This window comes from Rhea americana, unplaced genomic scaffold (genome assembly GCF_003343005.1).
Source record: "Rhea americana isolate MKP2758 unplaced genomic scaffold, rheAme1 scaffold_6, whole genome shotgun sequence".
Lineage (NCBI taxonomy): Eukaryota > Metazoa > Chordata > Aves > Rheiformes > Rheidae > Rhea > Rhea americana.
The window spans coordinates 48,968-74,335 of NW_028186756.1; the positions used below are offsets into that span (position 1 = coordinate 48,968).

At 34.7% G+C, this 25,368-nt stretch overlaps 1 protein-coding gene across 4 annotated transcripts in view; it reads right to left on the minus strand.

Annotated features, from left to right (window-relative positions):
* ATRX (ATRX chromatin remodeler) overlaps window positions 1–25,368 on the minus strand; it is an 87,775-nt gene that overhangs the window by 46,117 nt on the left and 16,290 nt on the right. Inside the window, exons 5-13 of one of the 4 annotated variants that reach the window (XM_085319597.1) lie at window positions 23,811–23,935; window positions 22,574–22,693; window positions 18,707–18,816; window positions 16,542–16,609; window positions 13,134–16,069; window positions 9,547–9,625; window positions 2,732–2,862; window positions 2,023–2,199; window positions 249–342 (exon numbers count right to left, since the gene is read on the minus strand). In XM_085319597.1, coding sequence (XP_085175723.1) covers window positions 249–342; window positions 2,023–2,199; window positions 2,732–2,862; window positions 9,547–9,625; window positions 13,134–16,069; window positions 16,542–16,609; window positions 18,707–18,816; window positions 22,574–22,693; window positions 23,811–23,935 — 3,840 coding nt within the window. Of the gene's footprint in view, window positions 1–248; window positions 343–2,022; window positions 2,203–2,731; window positions 2,863–9,546; window positions 9,626–13,133; window positions 16,070–16,541; window positions 16,610–18,706; window positions 18,817–22,573; window positions 22,694–23,810; window positions 23,936–25,368 lie in introns of all 4 variants that reach the window. The other 3 variants (XM_085319596.1, XM_085319599.1, XM_085319598.1) reach the window with 3 other exon arrangements.

The window sequence follows — 25,368 nt, forward strand, 5'->3', positions numbered from 1 at the left end:
TATTAGCTCATCAAATAGCGACGTACCACTAACTGTGATATAAACACAAAATTCTTGCATTTGCTGCAAAGTTAGTTAGCGGGTATCAAAATTAAATTTAAGAAGTATCAAAGAATTTAAGGACTGATCCTAGGTCTCTTAAGTCAGTAAGAGTATATAAATTTTATCTTTTCATTGCCGAGATTACACTATTAAAACAGAAACCAAACACCAATCACAAGACAAGCATAGTTATGTTTTATTCATACCTTGTTCTTGGACGTTGGTCATCTTCAGACTCACTAATTTCTTCACTAACTGCAGATTCATGAAACTCTGAGTCATTTGAATCATCACTGCTCACTTTGAAAATAAAATATGATTTCATATTGAATATTATAGCAAAGTAAGCAACATCATGTACGTTCCAATTATATAACATATTTACTAAAATCAACTACCATCAGCAATTCATTTAAAGTAGTATGGGAACCACTGAACATATCAAGAGGAAGCAACAGCCACATGAGGTGTCCAGAGGAAAAAAATATAACACGTGAGCACTAGCTGAGTCCTTTAAAATGGAATATACCCACAGGACTCTTTTTATAGATGTATATATTTAAGTAAAATTTAAAATGATAGAAAGCATTATATTAGAAAGCTTCGTATTTCAAATACAGTGTGTGAGGGAGAACACAAGGAGGAAGAGTATAGAACTATTCAGTGAACGTAAGATGATTTTTACTTAAACAAGCTTTTGTTGCAAATATTATTTTTATAATCATGATTCCCTCTTCAAGATTCATGAAAACACCACTAATTTAATAACAACATACGCAATTAAAGTATTGTATTTATGGCTAGAAATTCCTTCCAATAATGCAAGTTTAGAACTTACTAAAAAGACAATTAAAATACACTTATGCAGCAGCATTAGGTGATATTTTCATAACTACTTTTAGGAGTCACCATTAGCATTTATAGGCAATTAAAACCAGTATGCTATTTAGCACTTTTATAACAGTTTGACTTTGAACACATTCAAAAGCTGAATTGTTTTTTGAGTAGTAGACTTCAAACACAGGTTGTTCTGCGTAATTAGGAAAATACAATGTTAATAATGGAGGCGTAAGACACTAAGCTGAAAAAACCTGTATTGCTCTGCTTGGGAACAATGTAATTTACACAACTTACTGCTAAAATATCCTCAGAATTATTTTGGCCACCCCTTATTTGCACATTCCCACTATATTAATTTTTTGAACGAAATATTGTTGGTAAAAACTCCATAAGGGAAGAACTGCATGAACATACGTTCAGCTAAAAATGAGAATTTTCATGAGGGAGTATATTAAACAAATCACATCGCGTCTTTTGGCCAGTGAACGCTGCTCATGAGCATGCCATGGCTAGCAGTACTACAACAGCAAAAGGAGAAAAGTACACCTTCACTGTACAATACACATCCTTGCTTCCACTGCCATGGAAACACTGTCAGCCATCTACTCTGACCAAGGTGGCTGTCAGGGTTCACCTCTTCCACCACTCCCTGGTTCTTTGCTCTTGCACGTCTCAAGGAAAATGAGAAAGGTTGAGCACCGTTTCACAGTGCCATCTGGCGTCCAACTAAAGCTTGCAGCATTTAAACTCTATGAGGGAGAAATTTTCTGGTGACACAATAGGCTATTAACAGTCCAAGGAAAGAGAAATTGCATTAAGGGAAGAGGGAAATTGATACTCATGAATTAGTCATACTGGGTTTAGCTCAGTTATTCAAGATTAATACTCAAGATTTAAAAAGATTAACCCAATCGAGAGGATAGAGTAAGCAGAGAAAGCTGTTATGAACTGCAGTCACCTTTCACATTTTATAAAAGTATTTATCAAACACAAATAAGGGAATTGTAGCTATAATACATAAGGAAGTTTTTATAGTTATTTTAAAATTACAGAGTTTACTACAGATCTCCAGTCTGGCATGCTTCAGACCTGTATAATAGAAACAAGTACTTTCTGTGACACAAATTTTAGATTTTGTACCTTTCCTTCTATTTCTGCGTTTCCCTTCTTTTGTGTCTTTAGGTTTCCCCTTTTTCTCTTCGCCAGATTCTCCGTCACTCACACTTAGTTTGTGCCTCAGAAGTCTGTGTCTGTATCTGGGCTTCTTGGACTCCTCTTCATCTGAATCTGATTCAGAATCATCTTCCTTTTCATTCTCTTCTGTCAGAGATAAGAGTCAGTGCAACATGCACACTGGTAATTATTTTATTATTTAAATTTAGTAAAATTTAAAATTAGAATTAATTTTTGGCTACTTTTTGTGCTTTTTCAGGAAATTATGGACAATGTACAGTTTTACCTTCCAAGTATAAGTACTTTACACTGATCATCTGAATTATCTCTAGTAACAGTTGTCTTTGTTAATCATATCATTCCTACTGTTTTTTATACATTACTCTTCACACATCTCTAAGACTTCTGAATTGGTTACAAAATTTGACTGTTAACCAAAAAAGAAAAGAAAAGAAAAGAAAAGAAAAGAAAAGTCCACTCGCACTGGAGTTTGCGATAACAATCCTCATGGTCATACACATTGGCATCTATTTGGCAACTAGCTGTTCACATCAGTTAGGTTTTTTTTTTGCTGAAACTGAAGAAGCTTTGCTAATTACAATTTTCCCTACGAGATCTTTGAAATTATGATAGACATTACAGCACCACTTTTTTCCAGTTGCTTTTTGGTGCTCACCATCATCTCCTGGGTTTTCATTTTGCTTTCCAGTTTTCTTTTTTCCTTCATCCGACTCTTCATCTGAAGATGCATCCTCATCAGAGGAAAGATTGGCTTTGATTTCTTCTAAAAGCATTTTCTTGGCAATTCTTTGAAGTAAAACAGAAAAAACTATGTATTCCATTGTTCAAGCAAATCTATGAACATTAAATGTAATCCTACACCATTCAGAACTTCAAAAATCAGGTTGAAAGCTGAACAAAAAAACGCATGATGAAAAAATCATGGTGATAAGACAGCATATATCAGCAAAATCTTATGTTAAATGTAACACGCTAACTTGCTTTTAAAAAGTTGATCTTTATAATGCTTCTTAAAAAACAGTTTTATACTTCACAAGACAGGAGATAGCTATAAACTGTACGGAATTAAACATTTCAACAAGTAAACCTATTTTTTTCCTTTGCTACTTGCTCAATTCTTCCCCACTCATCTCTCCTTATTAATTCTGGCATAGGCATCTATATGAATTCTAATGGTGGCAAGAATGTGAAGATGCTGCAGACCAAATCCTAGTAGTCAAACTATCAAAAAAAAAAAAAAAAGTTATCACACTTAATTGACTTCGATCAACAGGATTCAGGTGCCCTGATTTTCTGTGGCACTGAATCTACATGACTGTAAACAGTAATAGTTTTAAAAACAGTGTATCACTGAATCCATTTGTTCTAAGCATAAAGATTACTGTAATATGCATTAATTCACACAATTCAGACTCTGCAAGCTAAAATGAAGAAAAAATTATTATTACCCTACATCTGTATAGTTTGCCTTCATTGTGTTACCATTCTAATTGCCTAGGCCCACTCTACTGCAAAAGAGATGCTGTAGTAATTGATGCAACTTATGATGTCTCAAGATGAACTGCTAATAAGTGCCTGGGGGGGAAAAAAAACACCGAATCCCCCAAATATCTGCAAGCACTTGCCTTATGACAACTATAGCAAAATACACACATGCACACGCACGCGCGCACACACACACACACACACAGAGGTTTAAAAAAATAATCTATTGAATATTATGGGACCTGAACTTCAGAGAAAAATTACAGTCTTATTTCCTGTCATGCAAACTGTTTGCTCAGCTTCCCAGTTTCATCTCAGCACAAGAACATTTTTAGCTAACATACAAAAAGTTACTATGGAAAAATGATTTATTTACATGCTCTTGCAACACAAAAAATAAAAAGAAAATCTAATATGAAAATACATTCAAGGGAAAATATGAAATGATGCGTCAAATGCACAGGAAAACAGTGGACTTATCTGAGAACTCTTTTCCCCTTCTTCCAGGGGAAAAAAATCCTGAAAGAATAAAACCAGGCCTTCCTCATATAAATAACAGAAATATTACACTTTTCATTCCACAGTCTTCAATATTAAATGAAAAATTTCTTTCTTTCCTAGGTCAAATCTGGTCTGCCCAGCTTCTCAGGAGAATTAGTGTACACTGTATGCATATAGTTCAGAATGGAAAGGTACTTATGCCAATCAAAACAGTATTTCAAAATCCATGAAACTGAACCACCATCCAGGCTTCACTGGAATAGGCAGAGGAACAATGATCTTTTAAGTACAGCTTCTTATGCACTAAAAAATTACAGTTGGTAACTTTTATATTGAACTATAAATATGTTTTAATTAATTTGCATTTCATTTTCCACCATACAACATGTGATACTAGAACAAAGGAACTTTTCAAAAGGAATTTTCCCAAGACATCTTTCATTACACTTCATACTGTATTTTCTATCTTTTAATACATTACTATATCTTCTGCAAAGATTCTAAGGCTAATGTGTGTTTAGTTATTATTAAAAGATGGAAGTAAAATGGGTTTGTCAGCAGTATGAAGACATTTTACATTGCTCAGCGAATCACAAACTGTTAGCAACCCCCTTCCCCCCCTTTTTATTTTCTTTGAAAAATGGTTTTTATGAAGAAGCACAGTCTGGGTTAGAACGCAGTATTCTTGGTGAGCTTTTAATTCCATATACATCAACAGATCACACTGTAAACCCAATGAAAACTTACTAAAGTCCGTATTTGTATTAGCCCTTTCAGAGGATTTAGAAAAGGGACTTAAATAAGGTATTAAAAGGAAGTATAATAACAGGAATAAATGGCTCCTTTTATTAGGAGTTTAGATTACATTTCTTCCATCTGTTAATGCTTTGAAAAACATTTTAATCGGAATAAAACTGCCTGGAATGTCACAAGTTGGTTTCTTTTAAAAAGCTTTTAATGTAAATTATTAACCTTGAATCCTATGCAGACAGAAGCAGTTTGGCCACTTTTTGTATTTAAAAAAATAACATCATCATCATCGTACTATTGCTGCGAACAGTAAAGAAGCAATGCTAAGAAGAACTCCAAAATTTTAAAAATTAACCCTCAAAGAAAAGTCTAGTAATATTGCATCTGACTTATTTCATATCACCCCCAATAATGYTAAGCAAAGTGAACAGAACTTGAATAATGATACTCACCTTTCACACAAGTCATTTAWAAAAGTGATCTTTAAACAAAAACGGACTGTGGTTTAACAAGAGAAGGCAGGGATTTTTATTTGTTCTTTACTTTCTTAAAATGTATTTTTACAAAAAAATCTAATACGGAATATATCATTCACTTTAAAGAAAACAACACATACACAAAAATCTATTATTCATAAACAAAACATGCTGCTATTTCCCTATTAATAACCATTATTCTTCACAACAATAATCAGCTCAACTTCTACACTGGGTAAATTCATTAGTTTCTAATTGATTATAAATAATGATGTTCATTGGTAAGTGACTGCTTCTATACTCTGAAATAGGAAAAAAAGTTTTAGGCTAGGATGAACATTCAATTACTTTAAATCAAAAGGAAATGGAACTATTTATTTAGTGGAAATAACTACATTCTCTTAAACATGTTCTACCGCAATAGTGTTAGACTAAAAATGTAAGACACTGTTCCAACATATCCAGAATTTAAGATTTCTGCTTTTAATGTAACTACATAATTGAACAGAACTAAAAGTGTAAGCAATATCAGAATTGAACATATTAAACCTTGTAAACGCATCTGACAAATGACTGATGTAACAAACAGTTTATAGAGATTAGAATAAATTGAGTACTGTGCTCTTGAAATTGGCTTACGTTAAAATTGTACGTGCTTCAAAACAGCATAGCATATTCCTATTTTAAGATGCAAGTCCATTAAAAGTGAACAGGTTTCCTAAGCTAAGAAACTTCACACTTTTGCTTTAACATCTTATAATTCGTTTTAACATCAAACTGCAAGTACCAAGAAAAAAAAAAATCAGGGTAGTGTGAAAACTTCCCCCTCCAATTTTCCCAAATAAACTCACGAAAATTAAAGATACTGTAATATTTACTGGGGTCAAGGAAATAAAGTGTATTCTTGGCCACCCAGATTTAACAACTGAATACTATAAAAACCTTTAAACACAAAACACAGAAAGCTGTATTATCTTTTGTACAGGACTTCAGGCAGTAAAGAAACCTGCATTTCATTCTCATTTCTGCCACTGACTTACTGTGACCTTGAGCAATTCATGTTGCATATTCCCATCTTAGCTAAATAGATAGTAAACTTTAATAAAAGAACATTTTTCTAATATGTATTTATACAGTGACTTTCAGAATGGGGCCATAATCTCAACCAGGGCATATAAARGCAACTCTAGTATAAAATAATAGCATATATGTATAATTTTATATAAATTAGGATTTAAATATATTTCACCTTTGTAAGAATGACACTGAAAACAAACATTTTTAAATGAACTGGTTACAATATATTTTCTAGTTTATGCTAAAGGAGAACATAATAATAATAATAAAAAAAAAGAGTTAGGCAAACTGGAAGTTACCTAAGGGTTGTTTAGTCACAGTATAGGACTACCTTATATTATCCTTCAGACATTTCAGTAAAAATGTAATAGTAGGTGCAGCCTTTCATGATGTGGAGCTAAGTCCACACAATAATTTGCACCATTCTTGTTCATGAATTTTAGGGAGCCAATGTGATGGACTCATTCAGAGCTTTTCAAAAATCTTGATGAGACAATACTGACACTATAGAACATTTTTCCTCTTAAAAATAGTCATAATTTAAGATATTAATTACTATGATACATTATTATTACCAATTAGATATCAACTCACACGTAGTGTTCATAAATACCTACTAGTTATATGTAGAAATAAAGTTGCCCAAAACAAGCCTGGGGGGGGGGGGCAGGAACACTGTGGAGGGGGAAAAAAAAAGAGAGGGGAAAAAAAAAAAGACACCTGCATGTGGCTAATAAAAGGTGCCATTTTTTCAGTTAGAGCACTACTGAATTAAATGGGCCTTTGATATATTTCTAAAAATTTACACCCATTTAAAATATACTTTGAGAGATGAATGTTTGAATGAAATGTCACACATGTTACAAAAAATAATTAGTCAAAACTGCCAAACACCTTGTTCTAAATACTGTGCTGTCTTTGTGGAAATAGTCTGATTTTCAAGCTGTCAGAGTTGTATTAAATTAAATGCTTGGACAAGAAAAATGTTTTACAAAAATTTATTGCATCCATCAAATACTTAAAGGCATTCTGCATTAAATACACTATGTACTTCTTAATGAACAAAACTGCTGCAAACATTAAACAGTACCATTTAAAAGATCAGAAGGACCAATAATAGATAATTACACAACATAAGATGAAAGCATACAGCACTGTCTGTCATATTATGACCCACTTGGATATTGCATTTTGGCAAAGATGATTTCAAGACTATTAATATTCATGTCATGCACATCCAAAGGTATGCAAATAAAAGAACATCTAAACTAGAGACTTGCAAACATGAGAGTTCCCACACTACAAATACCCAGTAGGTACYATGTACCCTCTTTGGCCTGGAAGAAAATAGGCAACTTATCTGAATAGTAGGTAAACTACTTAAACACTTTGTGTTGAGTAAACAGAAAACAAGCTTTTAATTTCTCAAAATTTGTTCCATCTTTTTACACTTTATATCTCTGATTTTGGTGCCAAGTACAATGCATGCTGAATGTAAAATTAGACTGCAGTTACCAATTAACATGTCTGAAGGTTGACAAATCTATTTATTGACAAACACCTCAACTCAGAAATATATATTCAAAATATTCTTTAAATAAAAATGTCAACAAAGATTCAGCTTAAACACAAATTACAGAAACTGATTTTTAAAACCTAAATTGATACTACTGATTTGTTCGTTACCAATCGGGTTATCTCATTTCACGATATAGCTCTTAACTAATAACGAAGATCTGTCAGTTAGCATTTGTACTGTAAACATTGAACTTTGACAAAACTGTGTTGGCTAAATTATCAACCATAAACACTTAAGAAACAAACAAAAAAGGGAAAAAAAAGAAAAAATCAAAACAGAACTAAAATTAAAGCATCGTTTTAAAAAGTCTTGTTTTACCAATGTTTACATGTTCTGCTTATGACCCTGTGCTTTAAGACCCTAAAATGCATCTTTCTTTAAAAGCTGAGTTACTTCATTAAATTTTATGACTGAAAACAAGCAAGAACTATATCAGCAGCAACATTTTGATGCCAAACTGAGGTCCGTAAAGGATAAAAAATAGTGTTTTTAAAATTTACTTCAGTCACATATCAAAACATACAACTCTGTGAAACAAAGATACTATATTCTAAACTAGTAAGGCTCAGAAGCAGAAAAGACTCCATCAGCAATTGTGCAAAGCTATGAAGCTGGTCCCATATATGCTATATGGCAAAAAAATCAGTTTCTGAAATACTGTATAAAATTCTGTTGAACAACTGTTTAGACTAACTACAGTAACTTCCAAAAAGAAACTCCAGCTTGTAACTGAGCAATACTTTATTTATATTGTGCACTCATTAGTTAGGAAATGAAGCTTTTACATTTTCTAGCCAGGCTAATTTCAATGTCTACAATGGTATTGGTTGAATTATGACACGTCTTAATGAACTAACTATATCTTACATAGATTCGTTTTTATTGAACTTGAAACCCAAGCAATACATTTAGGCCACAATTCTGAAAATATCTATGCAAAAACTTGAAATTTAACGTATAATTAGTCTCCTTGATACCAGTTGAGCCTATGCACAGTGCTTGTAGAATCACGGCCTTAGCTATCACACAAGTGACTTCAGGTATTCATTACTGGATTAAAACTCAGTTTAATTAACAGTTGGAAATGTCTCTAATACTGTTTTTTTTCACATTGTGTTTTCTCTTTATTGAGAAAAGGTATTTCAATTAAAAAAAGCAAATTCTGTAACAGTAATAACCAAGTTCATTCCATAGAGATTTTAGCACTGCATATTGCACAGATGCAAATTTTTACCTTCTATTCATATAATTATTCAAAAATTCACATTTATCAAAAGTAGGTTTTTACCTGACTGAGTAAAAAATTTGTCACAAAACCCACACGTTCAATGGGAACATAAAATGGACAGTGCTGCAGTGCATTTATAACACACCCTATGCAAGGTGTGTTAGTTATCACTTCTAAATACTTTCTTTGCATTTCTGGATTTTGGCCTCTGTTTTCTGGCCTCACGTTCAAACTTGCGGGAAGCCTGTGAGCGAGTCTTTACAAGGCAGGCAGTCCTGGTTTTTACAACCTGCTTGCTCTTCCGTTGCGCCGGTTTGCGCCCACGCCTAGGGTGTGTTATAATCTTTTTTAAGTCCTTACGGATGGAATCATACCTATTCTCGGGATCGTCATCATCATCATCTTCCTCCTCCTCCATTGGAACAGCCCTTGACTTAGTCTCTCCCTCATCTCCTGGGGGAGGAAGGAGAAAAAGAAAAGRAAAGGAAAGGAAAGAAAAAGAAAAGAATACTTGATACGTGTAAAACTAGCAATAAACATACAAGGCATACAAACTATTGCCTCCATGAGAAATCCCCATGTAAAAATATTTTGGTAATACCACTGCTTTTTCTACTAACGAACAAAAAAGGCAGTTAGTATCTTAATGGATAGAAGTAAATGTTTCTTATTAATAACAATACATAATTTTTCAAGTAGCAGTTTTGTCTACATTTTTCTTGTTACTAGAAAAACTTGCAGTTTTTCCTTCCTATTATATAGAATAAAATTCATTTTTTACACTGAAACAGGTAAAGACTGCCTACTCCATTCAGGAAGCTTCATTGCTGAACTGTAAGAAGTTAGCAGCCACTTAGTTACTCCTTTCAGAAGTTCTGCCACTGAATTTGTGTAAGTTGAAAAGAAGGCCCAAATATAATGCAGTATCACTTACCAAACTTCTGAGCTGCCTTGCTTCCATTAAGAAGTACTTCAGAGCAACAAATTTCTTCTCTTTGCTCATTTTTATTTTCAGAGTATCAAGGACAACATATGTATATTTGCTGCATGTGTATGAAGACTTACATTTTGAAAACTACACCTGCTATCCTTTGAGCAAATATCAAAATTCAGCCATACAACACAGATACTATCTCATACAGAAAACACACCAAACCCAACAGCATGGGGCATGGAACACAGTGCCAGCAGAGCAAAAGCACAACRTGACACCTGAGGGGAATTCAGAGAGCACCTTATTTCTAGCACACTCCCACACCTTCCCCCTTTCTTTTCTTTCTTCTTTTCTCTAACCCAAATGTTAAACAAGCCAAATCTGCTAGTGAGTGTATTAATTTTAGGGAAAGACTCCTCAAAATTTTGATAAAATGAGGTTCTCTCATTCATCATTTCTACTGATTATTTTCTACCTATGGGGAGTGGATCAACACTCCTGCTGCAACAGAGGCTGCAACAAGTTTGCTCCGAGTTGCTTTAACATATACTTGAATTAGGACTAACTAGATGTCTGACAGTACTGTGYAAGAGCTGCACACACAAAGTCCTTCACTCTTAGGCATAGACAAATAAAGTATCCTGTTGATTAAAAAAGACTCCAAGTCAATCATCTACCTACYGACCTTGTTCAAACACAGAAAAATATTCCTTTATCTATCTATTAAAACACAGGTAAACGGAAAACAAATAGAATATTTGCCTCCCCTTAAAATAACATAATACAGTTTATTCTCATAAAAATTATATAAATTTCAAATTGGAAGGTACCCTTGGGCATCACCTAGTCCAAATCTCTGCTCAAAGCAGAGCTAACTTTGTACATCAGTTTTTTTCCAGGGCCCTCTCCAGTCAAGTTTTGATTATCTCCAAGGACACAGATTGCAGAACTTGACCAGCTACCTGTTTCAGGCACTACCATCCCCAGTGTAAAATTCTTCTAGTATACATCCAATCTGAATCTTCCCGGTCACACTGGTGTCCACGGCCTCTAAACCYTTTGCAGTGCACCTTCAAGCATCCGGCTCTGCCTTCTCTATAACCATTCACTAGGTAGCTGGAAGCCAGCAATTAGAGTCCTCATCTCTAGCCTTCACTCCCCAGGTTGAGGGAATGCAGCTCGCTCTCAGCCTATCACTACTGTCAGTCATCCCAACTCCATCATCTCATTTTCCCACTTGTACACTGTTCTTTCCCACACCCCGTCCAATAATTATCTAATCTTTCAACTTGTGACTTGCAAATAAAACTTAACTGCCAACAATGCCTCACACAACTTCTGTTACATTACTACCAACTTGTGCCCCCCTGAGCCATTTCAATACCTAGTCTACAGACACATACTGTACATGAGAATTTTCTATTTTTAGAGTATTCTCCTTTGAAGATCCAGTGAGGCTCAAAACTGTTGCAGATGGGTTACTGCCCCTGAGTACGATAATCATCTACCTGTGGGACATCTTTTAACAAATGCGGCATTTACCACTTGAAAGATGTCAGTTCATTACTATGCAGAGTTGATTATTTTCTATCTCCCTCAGCAGTGGCATCCTTGGGGAAATATGCTTCTGGTGGTTTGCCAGTCGAGTAAAAGTCCTAAAAATCCTAACATTACATACACAGAGACTCAACTAAACTTACTTTATCAGATGGCCTCAATAAGCTAATGAAGGTATTACGGGGCAGAATAAGGACCTTACCTTTCAACTGTTATTCTACAGTGACGCAAAATACAACTAATAAAACTTTACTTCTTACAGGGCACTAAATCTAAAGACAAGGGTAGCACCTGTGAAAAGGAATCTCTGCAGATGCAAAGTTTAAGAAATTCCCAGAGAATGAAATGCAGCAGAATCTGGAGAAGAATCTAGTTGGCCTCAAGTTGGTCATAAAAAGGAGAAATATGATATTGATAAATCAGACATAAAACTGTTTTTCAAAGTTAGTGTTCTCATTAAATAATGCAATTTTGCACTTGAAAGCGGTATTGCAAGTGTACTCTTACAACTACTTTTTGGGAAAGCCAAAAAACACCTATGTCCCTTCTGCTAGCTCCATAACATGCTGTTGTTTCATTTGTATTTTGTTTAGTTGCAGCATCACATATTAGGTAGAAGAACTGAATGAACAATTACAGTAAAATCAAGTACAGAAAGTACTGTGAACTATCAACAGAAATAAACAAATAGGAAATAATTTCCTTCTCACAGTAATCAAAACAACAAATAGATTTCATTTTTTTCTAGTTGAAAATTACTTTCTTAAAACATCCACAGTGCCTATGTAATGTAAAAACTACCCTTCCTCTTCAAGTCCTCTAAAAACAGGCTTTCTAATCAAGCAGTTTTCTGTGTTCTTTTTCTATTATTATTATTCTTCCTAGAGATAGAATACATCAAGCATTGATGAAGTAGTACTTCTATGTTAGCAAGAATAATTATTACTATGACATCTCCTAAGAAAATCTGAAGTGATGACAAACTTTTGTTAACTGATAGCAGCTGCTCAATTGGAATCCTTTGAGGCACAAAGACGACCTACTTGATTTTTAAAAGTGTATACACACAACACAGCAGCTAAGTGTCAGCTGCCTGAACATGACCTGAGAAACATGATTTGCGTTTATGAGACCCTCTACTCCAGCTTCTGCTAAATATTAACTGGATAGTCAAAAAGAATAACAAACTTTGGAAAACCATGGTGCAAAACTGTATCGGCTAGAATTGCAGACTACACCTACAACTGTTTACAATAACATCCTTTTTTCTAGAAATGGTAACTCRCAAATTAAGTTAAAATGTGTGCTTCCAACTCATTATCAGACAAACTATCCGGCAGCAGAATTTTTTAATGTGTATTTACCACCTTACAGATATTTCTGCTTCTAGACTATTAAATGTTATCAAAATCTTAAAAGTTTCCTCTACTAATATGCTTATCAAAGTGTACATGAAAATCTTTTGCACACCTGATGACTGACAAAATCCTGCACCAGCAGACAGCACTAAGTTTTCAGTCACTGGCACAATTTTCTGCTCATCACTGCTTCCATCATCTGTTGAATTCTGTTCATCATTTTCCTCCTTATCAGATGAGGAAGAAGAAGTGACAACAACCTTCTGCTTTTTTGACACTTTCTTCTTCTCTTTTAAGTTACCCTTTTTACTTTCTTTTGCTGCCCCTCTTTTAATCTTTTTTTTTTTGTCTTCATAAGACTCCTCATCAGAAGATGACAATGAATCATTCTGTTCTTTCTTGGAAATTTTCTTTTTGTGACTTATTCTTTTCTTTTCTTTAGCTTCAGTTCGTTTTTTATTCTGCACAGCATCTTCAGAAGAACTCTCCTCTTTCAGAGGAGACTTCTCAGCATCAGAGGATAAATCAATATGCACTCTTTTAGATATTCTCTCTCTCAAATTCCTCCTTTTCTTTTCTTTAACCATAGTTTCATTTTTAGTTTTATCATTTTCAGAAGAATTGCAACTTCCTTTCTCTGGGGATGACTTTTCCACATCAGAAGAGGAATCATCTTGTTCTTTTTTGAAACTTTTCAAGTTTTCAGACTTCTTCTCTTTGCTATCACCTTTTTTATTCTTCAATTTTTCTTTTGAAGAGTCTAAACTGTGTTCTTTCTTTGCAGATTTCTCAGTACTCTCTGAAGAAGAATCTTCCTGTACCTTTTTCTTTTTCAAATCCTTATTCTTCTTAACTTCAGTTAGCTTTACACCTTTAGAAGGACAACTCTCCTCTTTCTCCACTAAAGACTTCTCAACATCAGAAGACTCATCCTGCTTTCCCTTTACATTTTTTTCTTTTAAGTCTCTGTTTATCTTTTCCTTAATGGCTGACCCCTTACTAATCTTCTTATCCTCAGAAGAATGATTAATCTCCTCCTTCTTCAGGGATAACTTTTCAGCATCATCATCTTCAGAAGATTTACCTCTTTGTTTCTTCAAATTTATCTTTCTCTTGCTAATTACTTTTTTTCTCTGTTCTTCTTCAGAGGAATCATAACTATCTTCTTTTCTTGAGTACTTTTTCTTGGCTTTTTTCGCAGACTCAATTTTACTCAAACTTTTTATTTCTTTTTCTAACTCAGAATCATAATTTGAAGAATCTGAGTAATTTTGTCGTTTCTTTTTTGCAGAAGCAGGGCTTTTAGTTGATTTGCCTCTTTTAGCATCTAAATCTGAACCAGAACTGGAACTTTTTCTCTTCCGTTTTCCATTTTCATCCTTTACTGGCTGTTTCTTTAAAACATTTAAAGTCTTGTGAACATTTGTCAGGGCTTCACTATTGCTATCAATATCTGAAGAACTGTGACTCATCATAGCTACCTCTTTAAGAACAGCTGGCACCTCATCAGAATCTGAGCTGTTATCTAATACATCTGGCTTTTTTGATTTAGAAAGTTTATTAGAACTAGGACTATCCATAGTACTGTCAGAAGAAATTCTTTTATCTTTTTTCTCCTTTGGTTGTTTTGATGATTTCCTCTTACGTTTTTCGTTACATGTGTCATTGCTGTCTTCTTCTGAATTTGATGTTAGAGGATTAGCATCTGTTTGGCGCCTCAGAGGTGTGGTCTTCACACGCGGGGATCTCCTGAGATCAGATTCCTCTACAGGTGAAGCAGTTTCTTTTTCTGTGGAACGTTCAATGACAGCATTATGATTTTGTTTTACAGAATCACAGTTTTCGGCTCTAGGTATTACACGAATATCCTTATCTGCCTTTTCTGGATTGCTGTCTTGATCTTCAGCTTTAACTGTAGATTCAGAAATGGAAACAGGAGTCAATTTTACAATCAATTCCTTTGTTCCTTTAGCTGATGCTTTTAACTTAGCTCCACCTTTGATATCTTTCAAAGGAGCGTTCAATTTTATGTTTGAATTTAGAGTCTCCTGATCCGTTGCTGTATTTCCACTGCCTTGCTCATCTGATGTAGTCTGAATTTCCATAGCAGATTCTAGAGTCTCAAAAATATCTTCAGGAACTGATGAGGGAACAGATACTATATCCATGTCTAAAGCCTCTGTACTATTAGGTTCATACTGAGGTTCTTCATTTGTGCCAGATCTTTTATCTTCACCGGCAGTACGCTTGTTATCTGTTCGTTCCCTTGTTGGAACACTTTGATCCATGGGCTCATTGTCAGGCTGTTCTGACACAACTTTTTTCTCTGCCTTTACACCACCCTCCTCTTTTAACTCTGTATGTTCCTTTCCTTCATCTTTTTTCACCTCATTTTTTTCAGATTTAAGATCATTTTTCTTCTCTTTGGTACTTTTCTCTTTGATTTTAACATCCAGCGTTTGAATCTCCAGGTTCAGACCTTCTTCTAGTGCCAGATGAGCTTTTTTGATGTCACCCAACACAGATTTAAAAGCTTTTAGCTGACGAAGCTGCACAGCTGGGCTAATGTCTAAATTTTCTGCAGCCTTTTTCAAAAAGCTTATAAAGCTAGCATTCATATTTGCTGTAGTCTCAACCAGCTTTTTTGTTTTTTTAAGCATGTCTTTTGGCACCATTAGTGCTTTGTAAGAGTACGTTATAGAACCAGAATATGATTCATCTAGTTTTTTTTCTTCACCATTACAATTTGAACTATTTCTCTTTGGAGAGAATTTAAGTGTATGGTCATATATTTTACTTTTTTCACTTTCAACTCTGATCTTTTTTTTGTTTTGTTGCAGTAACTGTTCTAAATTTTCAAAGACGCTGTCACATGCAGTGACCAAGTCCAACAAAGGTTCTGGATGGCAAATATAGCAGTGCCACTGGCTATTTTCATCCAGTATAGTTGACAGCTCTTTTCGACCCAGGTTTCGCAAAATGCACTTTTTACAGAAGGCGTTATGGCAGAAGTCACAGCAAATTAAATTTCCACCTTCGGCACACCATCTGAAATGAGACATAAAAACATGAAATTATTTCCATAAAAACAAGGTGAAACAATATCAGAAGTTTATACATTTTTACTCTTCAATATAAAAAATATGCATTTAAAAAACTAAGATGGTAAACAGAAATCCATTAATTGAAAATGCTATTAAAAACATGACTGAAAGTGTCCACCGAATTGGAAAGTCAGAAAATTAAGGTGTCAGACTAACAGTTCAGAAAGTTGAAGCAATATTGAAACAGATGCTCAGCACCAACTTTATCTCCATTCTAACTACTGTTGCCCAGTCTTCATACATCAGCGTAAATTAGTGAAAAAAATAATTAAATCTAGATTTCCCCATTTTATTATTAAGAAATGGCTGCTGATTAGGCTCTTTAGTACTAGTCTTTATTTATTAATAATTTTACTATTACTAGGAAGAAAAAACGCAGAACCGCTCAAGTGTTAATACAGTCTTTACATACTTACCTACACTGTTCATCCATTCCATCTGAATCACGACTAATGTCATCGCTCATGTAGTATTTGTAACAAGTCTGCAAATAAAGAAATAGAACAAAGAATTTTTCATTAAAATCTCATCTGAAATTTAGTAATTCATATAATTTCTGCATGTATTCGAATTGGACTACTACAAAGAGCAGCTGAGAGGTTTTCAGCACTCTAAACACTTCAGGTTCATGACGAATCTGAAAAACATTTTCCATAGATACAACAGACCCTAAACCAAGACTTACTTAGATTACTCAACACTGATTTGAAAGTTAAACACTTTTGTTTCATGGTGATATTTTTACATTTTAGAACATCCAAACTGAATGTTTCTTCTCATATTTAGAAAACTGATTTCCATCTACTTTCTAGGAAAATCAATTCCATGGTTAAAAAAACAAAACCACCTCACATACCTTCACTGAAACACTCAATGCTACATAAATTACAATTTTCAATTGTATGCTTTTTATGTTAGCAATTAATCCCATCAGATTTTAAATAATACCTATCCTGATTTTAACATCCAAAGCTTCAATTTTCAGCTGCAGACCCAGCAGTTTCAGTGAAAAATAGGTAACATGGTAATAAAACAATACATGCAATTCAGGTGCAGCAGTGACTTTAGTTACTGAATTCTTTAAATCAAATTTAGAAGTTTTTTTTTTTCCCAGCCATTAGTAAAGAAAGTTCTCCCTGACCAGAAGTTCTACTTTGAGCAAGGATTAAATATAAGYCATTAACCCAATTCTGACATTATACCCAGTAAATTCAGAGTCCAGAAGAGACTTCAGCACCTGAATTTAAAATAATGCCCCTTCAACTGGAATACGGAGTTCAATACTTGTTCAACCAATTTAAAAAAAAGAAAAAAAAAAAGAAGGAAAAAGGAAAGATGCAGAAAAAACAGATATTCAGACTGTCAACAGAACATTCAGAGTCAAGGAAAAGCAGCTTCTGAAGAGAGATGGAAAAGTCTGGGACTGTCCCTAAGTAGGAGAAAAATAAGAGAAACTGGCAGAAAAAATAACAGAAGGAATAGAGTATGCAGGTCAGAAACTTCCATTTCCCTCTCACACCTTAACAGAAGGCCACGTTCAATTAAACAAAAATACAGAAGGGTTTATGAGAAACAACATGTGCTATAATTACCTACCAGAGGTCATAGTCAAAATGTGCTGCTGAACCCAACAGCCTATCTAGTTTCAAAAAAGAATCAGATACTTGCATGTACCACAAGAATGCAGTGTTACATGTTAAGGACTTCAAAATTTTGGAACAAGAGTTAGGACTCTGTTATAGAGACTGGGAACAATTTTCTTGTGAGCTAATTTTTCTAAAGCTTATATAGTATGCTTTATAAAAGAAACAAGCCAAAATAAATAAAAGAAACAAGCTAGAACATTACATTAGATGAGCATGCCTGATTCATTAGGTCACTTAAATATTTAACACTAATTGGGATTTGGGAGGTAAGGGGAGGGAGCAAAAAAAAGTGAAATGCTAAATGTTTACTCTAACACAGATTTATATACATCTCTGAAAATTTGAAGAGGTCTCCAGAGCAGGAGGTACGGATATTTCCTTCCTCACCTGTTCCCCATCTCCTCCATTGCAGACCGTACAGGGCCAACTGAAGTCACTGTGAAATACGTGGTTCATTTTGGGCCACAGACAAGTTACAAAGGGTGCCATAAATTAGAACAGTTCAACAGCTGTACACAGGTGAAACTGAGATGGCTTTGAAGCTAACTTTCTGTTTCTTATTCTGATATCTTATACACAGGGCTTCACCAGGACATCCAAATTTGAACCTGKTCTTGTAATATGAGTAGGCAGATCCGTTTCAGACAAATTGATTTAACATTAAAAAAAAATTCACTAAGATTAGTCTTAATACTGTAAAAATAATTTCAACGAAACCACAAAGAACTGAATTGGGGTGTACAAAAGCGGACACATAAGCTTTTAAAGTTTTATTTGCTTTTTCTTTTTTCTGCTGTTAATTTCTTTAACTGTAACAAATAACAATTGAAAAGTTTATTGGCTAAAAAAAAAAATCCACCCAAATCCACTAACAYGACATTTCAAACAAAACCAGAAAACAAACAGCACAAATTATAGAACTGTTTACCACATACCTTACAAATAAGAACTTTCAGTGTAGGATGTCTATAGATTGAATCCTTTTGAAAATGGTTCACTTGTTGCCCGCAAGCTGTACAGCTTACAATTCCGTGTAGTCCTTCCTCTATAGACAGGATATAAACCACACATTATTATTATTATTATTTTAAGAAATCTGTATATACCTACTTCATTACTTCATTTTCTTACAGTACTTTTCAGCTTGTCAGTCTTTTCCATATGCCTTTACTTTTTCACCACTTAGCTTTAGAGACAACGTTCTATACCCATGCACCATTTAAAGACTGAAAGAATTTTCCTCCAATTTCTGTTCTCCACTTGAGGTCAAGCTAAAACTTTATTCCTTCGAGAAATCTATAATCTTGGACTAATTTGTCATTACCTGAGGACACATCTGAGTATGTGAGTGACCACTAAAAATGTTTCAAAGCAGTCCTGATAYTCTGCAAAAGCTTCCTCATTTCATCTTTGTTTTAAATAATGTTCGTATTATATCATTTGTTTCACGTACAATTTTAGGAAAGATTTAGGAAACCATGACTGAAGATACATAAAATCCTTATAAAACACACTACTGAAAGAATTATGACTTCTGTCACAGTACAGGACAACCAGGMTATTCTACTGAACATTGTCTGAAAAATCCTTATTCACTTTGTTTCCTTCTTCATGTTCTCCTCTTTGAAACTGCAATTTTCCTATAGCACATGTGTCACTATCTTGCTGATTGCTGCAGTCAGTTTTGCATAACACTCGGATGCTGTATCTACTCTAGTACTTTGGTCAAGAAAGCACTGCTTTAATGTCAGTCCCCCTATTCACTCCAGAAGGTGGTGAGCTTGAGGTTGGAAGGCTTGCTATCTGCCATGTTGTTTAACTCAATAATTATTATTATACAATTTTTTTTCCTTTCATCAGTAGCAATGCTTCCAAGAAAAAAGAATTATTCAAGAAGCTCATCCAAACAGCTTTACAAAAATTTAATTTGGGAGCAGGCAGATAGAGGCTTGACATCACATCACTGGACTGCTACTTGCCCTTTGCTTTCATGTGCAGTACTATAAGAAAATTAACTCAGCAGGGTAAGGGTTTGAGTACAGACTGTATAAAACAACAAAACCAAACAAAAAACATCAAACCACTGCGCGCACACACACACACACTTAGCAACCAAGCACCAACAACACGACATTAAGAAACCGAGTGAACTTTCTCGAAACACAACACAATGACTTTGCTACTAGCAAAGACCAAYAGTTTTGCTACTAAAGCATAAATTTCAGAGAGATTACAGGCCAGTGAGGACAACTAATATACAACTAATAACAGATCTCACCAGAATCAGAAATTTTGAGCACAGAGTTTTTGTGTTCAACTCCCTTGCATGCTATTTCCGCATAGCAGAGTTCAGACTTGCAAAGCACCCCTTACGACCTCAAAAACCCACTCAAACACTTCCGTTTCCAATGCTATTGGATAAATGCATCCATCATATTTTACTAATAGGAAAGCAGTGCCTCCTTCTCTTAYACCAAACACCACAGAAGACCACACAGACCTTGTCAAGCACCATAGTCTTTTAATAGATATAAGAATCACAAAAGGTAACAGCAAACTGAGGGAGAATATGCTGTTTACTGTTAAGTCCCAAACCACTTCCACTTTCTCTGCAAATCTGAGGGGAAGCACTACTGCCTACTTCCTAAAACCTGCAAGCTGAGGAAAAGATAATTTATGATGTAAATTAACTAGGAAAAGAAGATCATTTTTGAGGTGAACTTTTCTAATCAGGTTATTACTACTAAAAATGTAAATGGCTGAAAAAATTAAATAACCACCTATTTATTAATATTGAGAAAATGCTTATTTGAAAAATATTTCTAACTATAAGATCATTAGCAAAAATAAGTCCATAACCATTCTGCAGACACAACTTGGAACTAAAGGACTGACATGATGCCTTTTATAGTCTTGACTAAGAATACATAGATGCTAGAAAGAAAAGAATTCTATTACTATTAATATTTCTAATATACGTAAACAGGCCATGTAACTTGTAATGAAAATGTGAAGAGGTAATCTGCAAAGAATAAGATGGACTGACAATTTTTTTTTTTATTATTCGGGATCTCTTGAGTCACTGGGATTCTACACACTCACCTGCTTAAACCAGTAGTGCTTAACTTTCTATGTATACAGGCCATGCACCTCACTCTAGTGGCACGAGAAAGCTAATTACCGCTTCATTTAATGAGACCTTTTGACTTCAGGGAGTAGAATAAACTGGGATCTGCACCATCTTTTCTGTACATACGTCACAAACCAAAACTGTTCAGATATATTCCTAATCCAGCTGCTCTAGAGGAGAACTGCAGTCATGGTCCTCTTCTGGCTACCTTTCCTCGTCTAGAAATGGAGCAAGTGGTATCTATTCCTTTTCCTTGAAAGTATACAGGGGCTTAACATATGTACTGGTTATCTTTAAAAACAAGTCCAACAAAAATTATTAGTGTGTTAACACAGATACAGCTGAGCTTGTCCTGGATAAAAAGATGAATTAGACAAGGTCTTAATGTTCCTTCCACAACTATTAACTTGTGTGAGGCACCAGTACATGAGTAACCAGTCCAGATACACAAAGAAGGGGCCTCATATTCCCTAGAAGTGAGGGAGAAGATGAAGCTGGTAGGGAAGGTTATATATATTCTCCTGGGCAGGCACACACAGTCCATGAACCTTAAGTAGAACAGTCCTAGCTTAAGCTATTTTTAACATTATACCTCCGAATATTTCGGCTGGAACTGCTGCAGAATGATTTGCTATAAACACATACGGAGAAAGGACTCCTATAAGATGAACTGTGTCTTCCAAAAATATAACTGAACTAACTTAAAGATTGGTAATTTAGAGAAAACATCAACGATCAAAACATGACTAACAACATATATGAGCTCATATGTATGCACAAGCACATTTCCTCACAGTCATTTTTTATTATTCCTCTTTAACCACAGATGGAGAAATGGCACATATAAAATTATAATTAGACATTAATAGAAAATAAGTCTCTCAAAGGATACAAGGCAAGAAGGAACAGTGAATGCAAGGGCTTGTTCATCTGACTATCCTGGATACTTCTGTTGGTGTGTGAACTAAGATATCGCTAGTAGAATTAGAAAAGAAAGTATCTGTCTTCTTATTTGATGGTTTATACATGCGTCCCTTTTCTTTTTGAAAAAACATGAGAAAAATTTGTGCTATCACTAGCATCTACCTATATTCTCTTCAGTTTTATCAGAGGCAACAGGTAACTGGCTGGCACAGTGAGTTTTCACAGATAACCCTTCGAAGGGGCCCACTGGCAGATTTCCAAGTAATTAACAAAACCTTTGGATTTTGTTGGGGAGTTTTAGCTGTCTTGCCAGTTCACTGACTGATAGCACCTCTACATGTGTCCCTGTTAAAATTTGATTGTTTTCTTGAAGAGTCAGTGAATGTTCTGGTATCAGCAGTGTTCCAGTACAGTTCCTTTAAAAAGGAATACACAAAACACCCGAATGCAATCAATCAACTATTCTGAATACAAAGCAAGGAGGGTCCATACAAAGTACGTAATGATGCATCCTAGAGCTACTGTAAGTAGTTTAGTGAGAACTAATCTTAGCTTTCACTGCTGCATTGCAGGGGCAGCAATGGAGGCTAATTTGAGCTTGCTAGAACCCTTAATGAACAAACAGCCAGAAGAGTGGAGGTATTTTTAGGATAATTCATTAGAAATATGAACAATTTTTAGATGTACCAAATGTGGTCATAAGCAGCAATTTAAACCCATTTTAATAAATGTTTTAAATTGTATTTACCTCCACGCTTTTTGGGAGCTTCAGGTTTCATTTTAACGGTATTTCTGCTTCTAAATTCAGGCCCTTTAAAATCATCTTTGTCTTCATTCAGCACTGGCTCAGGCTGTACAACCACTGTACCTAGAATAATTTCATTTAAAAATTGGAAACCATTACACATCCAAATGAAGTGCAAGAGTTCTGTTTAAATAAAAGCCAATACAGTATCTTAAAGAAAAAAAAAGAAAAAAAAAGTGCAATCTATTGACTAAAACTCAACCAGGTGTTCACAGGACAAAAAGCAACCACCACACACTTCGAACTGATTTCCATCTCACAGCTGTAGAACAGAAGCCAAAGACGGACTGGGCTATGAGGAGCAATTTCTGTTCGCTATATCCAGAAGTGGTCCATGCGTAACAGGACTGTCATACTATTGGGAATTTGCAGAGCTATGCTGCAACTAACGGACCTTCTTTTGGTAACGTAAATCTCACAAAAGCCTTAGAAGCAACTACTCTTCTCTCCATCTTTTTCCCCTTCTACCCAATCTTCTTCCTTAATTCCATTTTAGTAAGAAACGAATGAAAATACAACAGAGTAAGACCTATTCCTTCCTTTTATGAATCCTGAAATTCACACTTTTTATTTAAACAGAGAACAGCACTAATCAGAATTATGTGAATGAAAAGCTGTCTTTCACCCTTACAGCTCAGTTTTAATACTTTCATTGTGAGGACACTGGAAATAATCAAACATTCTGAAAAAATAAACTTAAGGGGACTGCTACTCATACAGTGAATAGCAGCAGTTCCTCCAAATCTTCCTGTCACTTTCAAAGGTTTTATAAAAAACAGAAGAGATTAATCAAGCTCACAGAACAGTAAAAATAAATAAAAACACAAATAAGTAAGACCTGGAAGTGACAGGGATTTTGAGACTTTCACAAAGTATTTTCCCTTTTTCATGTTGGTCTTATTCCTGCAAAAATACAGATGTTGATACACATTTGAAACTAAGTCATAAGCATATCCTGGCAGACCCACAGGTTAAAGCACGCTGGGTCCAAACTTAAAGGTACCTGAAGCTACGCTTTTCTCTTAAATGTGTGTGCACATGTGCATGCTTTATACATAAAAGAGAACAGAACCTAAGAGAGGCACTTTACTAATATGTGTGCATTCTAGTTAATTATTTATGCTGCATCCTAATGTTGGCTAATTTGCTGAATTCAGAAACAAAGACAGACATGAACTACCTTTAGGCAAGCTTTTCATATCAACATCGTTTTCTGAGTTTTCATTTGAAATATCTTCATTTACAGTTTCATCTAAGATTTGTTCATCATCTGATCCGACATATTTTGTTACAACTGTAGGTTTCCTGCACAGACAGAAAAAAACCATACTGTGACAAATATTATATACTGCAATACTGGTAAGCCTGGTGCTTTGCAGCAAAACACCATACTAATTGGAAAAATCTATGTTCTTTTTCTAATTAAATAAATTACTAAGTGGAATTCTCTGAGTTACTACAATAAATAAGTTSTACAATAATTTTCTTGTTAGGTTTGTTTCCCTCAGTTTGTCTCCCTCAACCCTCCCACCTGAAACAAAAAGATTTACTAGTAAAAGATTTGGGGGAGGGGAAAGAGGAGGGGGGCCAAAACAAGTGGGGTTTTTTTGTTGTTTTTTTGTTTGTTTGTTTGTTTGTTTTAATAGTATGCAGGAAGTCATACTTTTAGAAAAGGAGCCTGAACAAAAGATGCCTGCTCAGAAATTTTGTATGTCATTCCAAGGCAGCCCAAGGAGAACACACAGATATTAGCAAATGACAAAAAGCAGCTTGGCAGCAAAGTCACTTCCAAGAAAATAAAAGGAAATACAGTAAGAAATGAAAAAGCTACTGCTCACTGTTGAATAGAAAGACTAGCAGCGAGAATTTCATAGAGAAATAATTTTGAATTCAACTCAGTAAAGTGAATGAAAATACTACATCAAAGCACTAAAACAATCATGAATTTTGAGTGCAATTCTCAGTAATATAAAGGTAATACATAAACTAGGAAAGTCAGTGTAGGATGCTGTTTTTCTCAAGAGCAGGCAAGTATGATAAATTTGTGTGTGACAACATCTTTAATGATAAACAGAAAACAAAAAATAAGACTACAAAAATGATGTAAATGAAAGGACAGTTTGGCAGGAAGTCAAATTCAGAAGGACAAATTTAAATTGAGCATGAAACTACACTTGTAAATATGGAACGAAACTAAACAGAAGAGGGAGAATGAAGAATATTATTTAATATCCAGCAGACAGTATAATCAGAAACATGGACTGAAAACAGATACATGACAAATAGCAACAAGCAGGAAGAAGGCAGCTGTTAAATCATGCCATTAGAAGAGGTCACCTATCTACACAATATACTAGGATTAAATCAAAATAAAACAAAACACGCAAATCATGAAGAACATAACCTGAAGGAGTGCCAGTTAACAGCAAAAGTTGAGAAGGAATTTTACTAGAATACATCTGCTGTTACTTAGGGCACAAATAATCTGTACTCTGTATGTTCAAACTGATAAACAGTTAATTCCGCATCTTTTTAAATCAAAGAACAAAAAGGGATTAAACAGAGATACAGCAAATGGCAGCTTCTGCACAGAACAACTTACCTGCACATTTTGATTCTACAGTCTCCCAACAACAACATACATAAACTCATTTTTCCGTACGACCTAAATGACATTTTTGGAAGAAGCCTGTACATAGAATAAGAGCTAAGTAGCAATTGTGTAAGCACCTTTGTCC